This window comes from Humulus lupulus, chromosome 5 (assembly GCF_963169125.1).
Source record: "Humulus lupulus chromosome 5, drHumLupu1.1, whole genome shotgun sequence".
NCBI classification, from domain to species: Eukaryota; Viridiplantae; Streptophyta; class Magnoliopsida; order Rosales; family Cannabaceae; genus Humulus; species Humulus lupulus.
In genome coordinates, this window is record NC_084797.1 from 5,868,309 (window position 1) to 5,871,325 (window position 3,017).

Sequence of the window (3,017 nt, forward strand, 5' to 3'; positions counted from 1 at the left end):
ACAATCACAGGAAGTGTCTTGTTCTTACCGAGAAATTCATATCGCAAGTGATCAGGCAATACCTTCAATTCTAACTCTGGCGGCTTCTCAACTGAGGGCAATGGTCTTGTAGGCATAGAACCGAGCTCTTCAAAGTATTTCATCTTCAAAGGCCCATAAGAGTTCAACCACTTCGCATACTCCATGGCTTCCTTCCCATCTTGTTCAGTAACTTCCTCCTCTATATCAGACTCAACTCAAGAGGGCCTTCTACTACTTTCTTCTCATCCACTAGACTTTCACTACAAGAAAAAATGCTTTTAATAAGACCAAAAATGTGTTATCAAAACATACCATAACACTTTTTGACGTGTTAAGACCGATTATGTTATCGTAGGTCCAGGTACTTTACATAACACTTTATCATTGCTATACAGATATGTTATTATATTGTCAACGATAACACACTTTCTATGTTATTTTAATAAATAGATAAGTGTTTAATTATATTATTTATAGTCGATTATATAACACATTTCAATACTTATAAATTTGTGTTATACTACACTTTAGTATAACATATTTTTTTGTGTTATACTACACTTTAGTATAACACATTTTTTGTGTTATATAATGAAGTTTGCATAACAAAATTATTTACTTATAAAAAGTTCTATTGTAATAGATATTATAACACATTTTTCGTATTATTTTAATATTTAGATAAGTTATACATTTCCATTTATTTTCTCTCAAGTCAGACTTGATTTCACAAAAGCATTAAATCAAAATTTCAGTACATACTTATTATATGCACACAACCAGAATTAGTCATATGATCTACATCAAAGTATATGTAATATTTATGTATGCGTATGTATAATAGCATTCCATATTAAATTTAGAATAACAATTATATTATCAAGTCCCCATATTTAAAATCAATGGTCATATAATAATAAAAGGCCACAAACAGAATTATAATAACCACTCCCAAGCAAACAATACCCCCAGCACCACTACCATATCTACTCTTAAATGCTTGGTAAAATATTTCAGCAATGGCATAACCACCAGAATCATTATTTTCATCCAAAAGGGATGTGATATTGGTTACCGCAAAAGTGATGCCAAGTATGTAACACAATCCAACAATGATAGAAATCCCAACAGCACTAAGTATTCCTCTTGGTCCATTCTTATCAGCATTTTTGGTTTCTTCTGTCTATAATAAGAAAAACAAGAAGAATTAGTCTGACCCTTCTGTTACATAGAACAAAAATTGGGGTCACTACACAAGTCAATTAGGCAAAAATGTCATATGCATCTTGGTAAGAAGTTGTTATTATATATGAGACAAGTATCAACTTTTCATACCATGTGAGCAGATGCATCATAACTAGTTAGTGAATACTGACCCATCAAAAGCCCCAGAATGAAAATGTAAACTGAGTCGCTGATTCCTTGCTCATTATCAGTGTTGAAGTGAGTGAAGACATATTTGACACTAGCTCTCTCAGTGGCAACAGAAGGAATGAGGATAATAAGAACAAACACTCCTGAGTAAGTGAAAATTTCAGTAATTTTCAGTGAGAAATTGGAAAATGTATGGTATAGGCAGGAGAGGGAAACTCTTGATCAACCAACAATATTCCATGCAGCAGCCAACTGTCCAAAGAAAGATAACCAAGATATGGGAAGACTATTTGTGATAGCATGAAGAAGCAAAATTCCTCCATGGAAAGCAATGACTGAGTACTTTGAGGCCTCATATCCACCACCAGTTTTTCTACTAGTGCTAAGGAGAATGATCACTTGAATAAGCTGTGCAAGTGAAAAATCTACACTTAATGTGATTGCCCACTGAAAATATGTAAATACATGTTGTGTTATTACTTAATGATTACAAAATGTTGAAGACTTTGAAACTACAGTACTTAGAAATCAGAGGATGTTATTTCAAAAAGATGGATTTGGCACAGTTATTTTGTGTTAAAAATCAGTCTCTTTGACCCTATATAAGATAGACCAGACCCTAGCTCCTTAAAATTTGTTCTAATCAAGTTTGCAAATCTATAAGTGATGATCTCCAATGAAGAACATCTCATTTAGTCAAAGACATGCCTAAGATACAAGTTTGAACCTTGTCTTTTTAAAGTATAGGAAATAAATGAAGCTATAATAGTTTAATTCTCTGATACCATTTTATGAAAGAAAATGAAATTGTATTGAATTGAATGAATACAGAATACAAAATACAAATGGCACCAATATATACATGTCGCAAAGAAGAATCAAGAAAAGTAAGATACAGTCCTATACTTAAATAAACTATCTGTTTCAACTAATTTAGGCATATAAGGTCCAATATTAAGCTCAAAATTACTCTCAATAACTTAACTAAACTAACTGATTTAACTAAATTATATATATATAAGGTCTAGTGCTAAGATTAAAGTATGTGCTATACTTACTAATGGTGACTTTGTACTGTACAGGCATTACAGTCTCAGACCCCAAATGAAACTCTAAAAGCTCCAAGCCAGAGTATAAACAATCAACTAGAAAAAAATGAAGAAAGACATTTTCCCAAGTTAACAGTTAGAAAAAGAATATTATTACATACCAGCCAATTATCCATGAAGCAAATGGTGACCATTTTGGGCCAGCAAGCTTGGTACTCCAATAGTAGAGACCCCCAGAAGTAAGGCAAGAAGAACAAATCTCAGCCATGGACAAAGCAACCAACATGGAGAAAGAACAAGCTATAAACCAACCATAAATAAGAGACACTGGGCCACCAAACTTTAATCCATTGTTGAATAGAGTGGTCACAACAGAAAGCACTGATATGATAGAGAATGAAAATGCAAAGGAAAGACAATATTTGAGTGGGCTCACAATGAAACCTTGGCAAACCTAGGTACAAATTGAGCACATTAGTAATGCATTTGTATGCATTTACAAATAAAACAGAGGGCACATTCATAATAAAAAAAAATGATCAGAACAAATTTAACAAGACAATTAAGTCATGC

General features: G+C 32.6%; 1 protein-coding gene across 1 annotated transcript; it reads right to left on the reverse strand.

The window, feature by feature from the left end:
- Positions 1–220: 220 nt before the first annotated feature.
- On the reverse strand, positions 221–2,745 carry LOC133778318 (amino-acid permease BAT1 homolog). The gene is made up of 5 exons (XM_062218207.1): positions 2,594–2,745; positions 1,623–1,849; positions 1,357–1,538; positions 954–1,204; positions 221–281 (listed from the first exon to the last, which is right to left on the reverse strand). The coding sequence occupies exons 1-5, from the start codon at positions 2,728–2,730 to the stop codon at positions 221–223; spliced, it is 858 nt and encodes a 285-aa protein (XP_062074191.1). The 5' UTR covers positions 2,731–2,745.
- Positions 2,746–3,017: the final 272 nt, after the last annotated feature.

What these genes read in the sequence shown, in the direction of transcription:
- LOC133778318 (XM_062218207.1), bottom strand. Translation starts at nt 2,730, where the DNA reads ATGTTGGTTGCTTTGTCCATGGCTGAGATTTGTTCTTCTTGCCTTACT. An exon ending in ATTGGCTGGTATGTAATAAT is followed by an intron (nt 1,850 to 2,593) that starts ATTCTTTTTCTA and finishes TGTATTTACATA; the next exon opens with TTTTCAGTGGGCAATCACAT. An exon ending in ATGATGCATCTGCTCACATG is followed by an intron (nt 1,205 to 1,356) that starts GTATGAAAAGTT and finishes TTCTTATTATAG; the next exon opens with ACAGAAGAAACCAAAAATGC.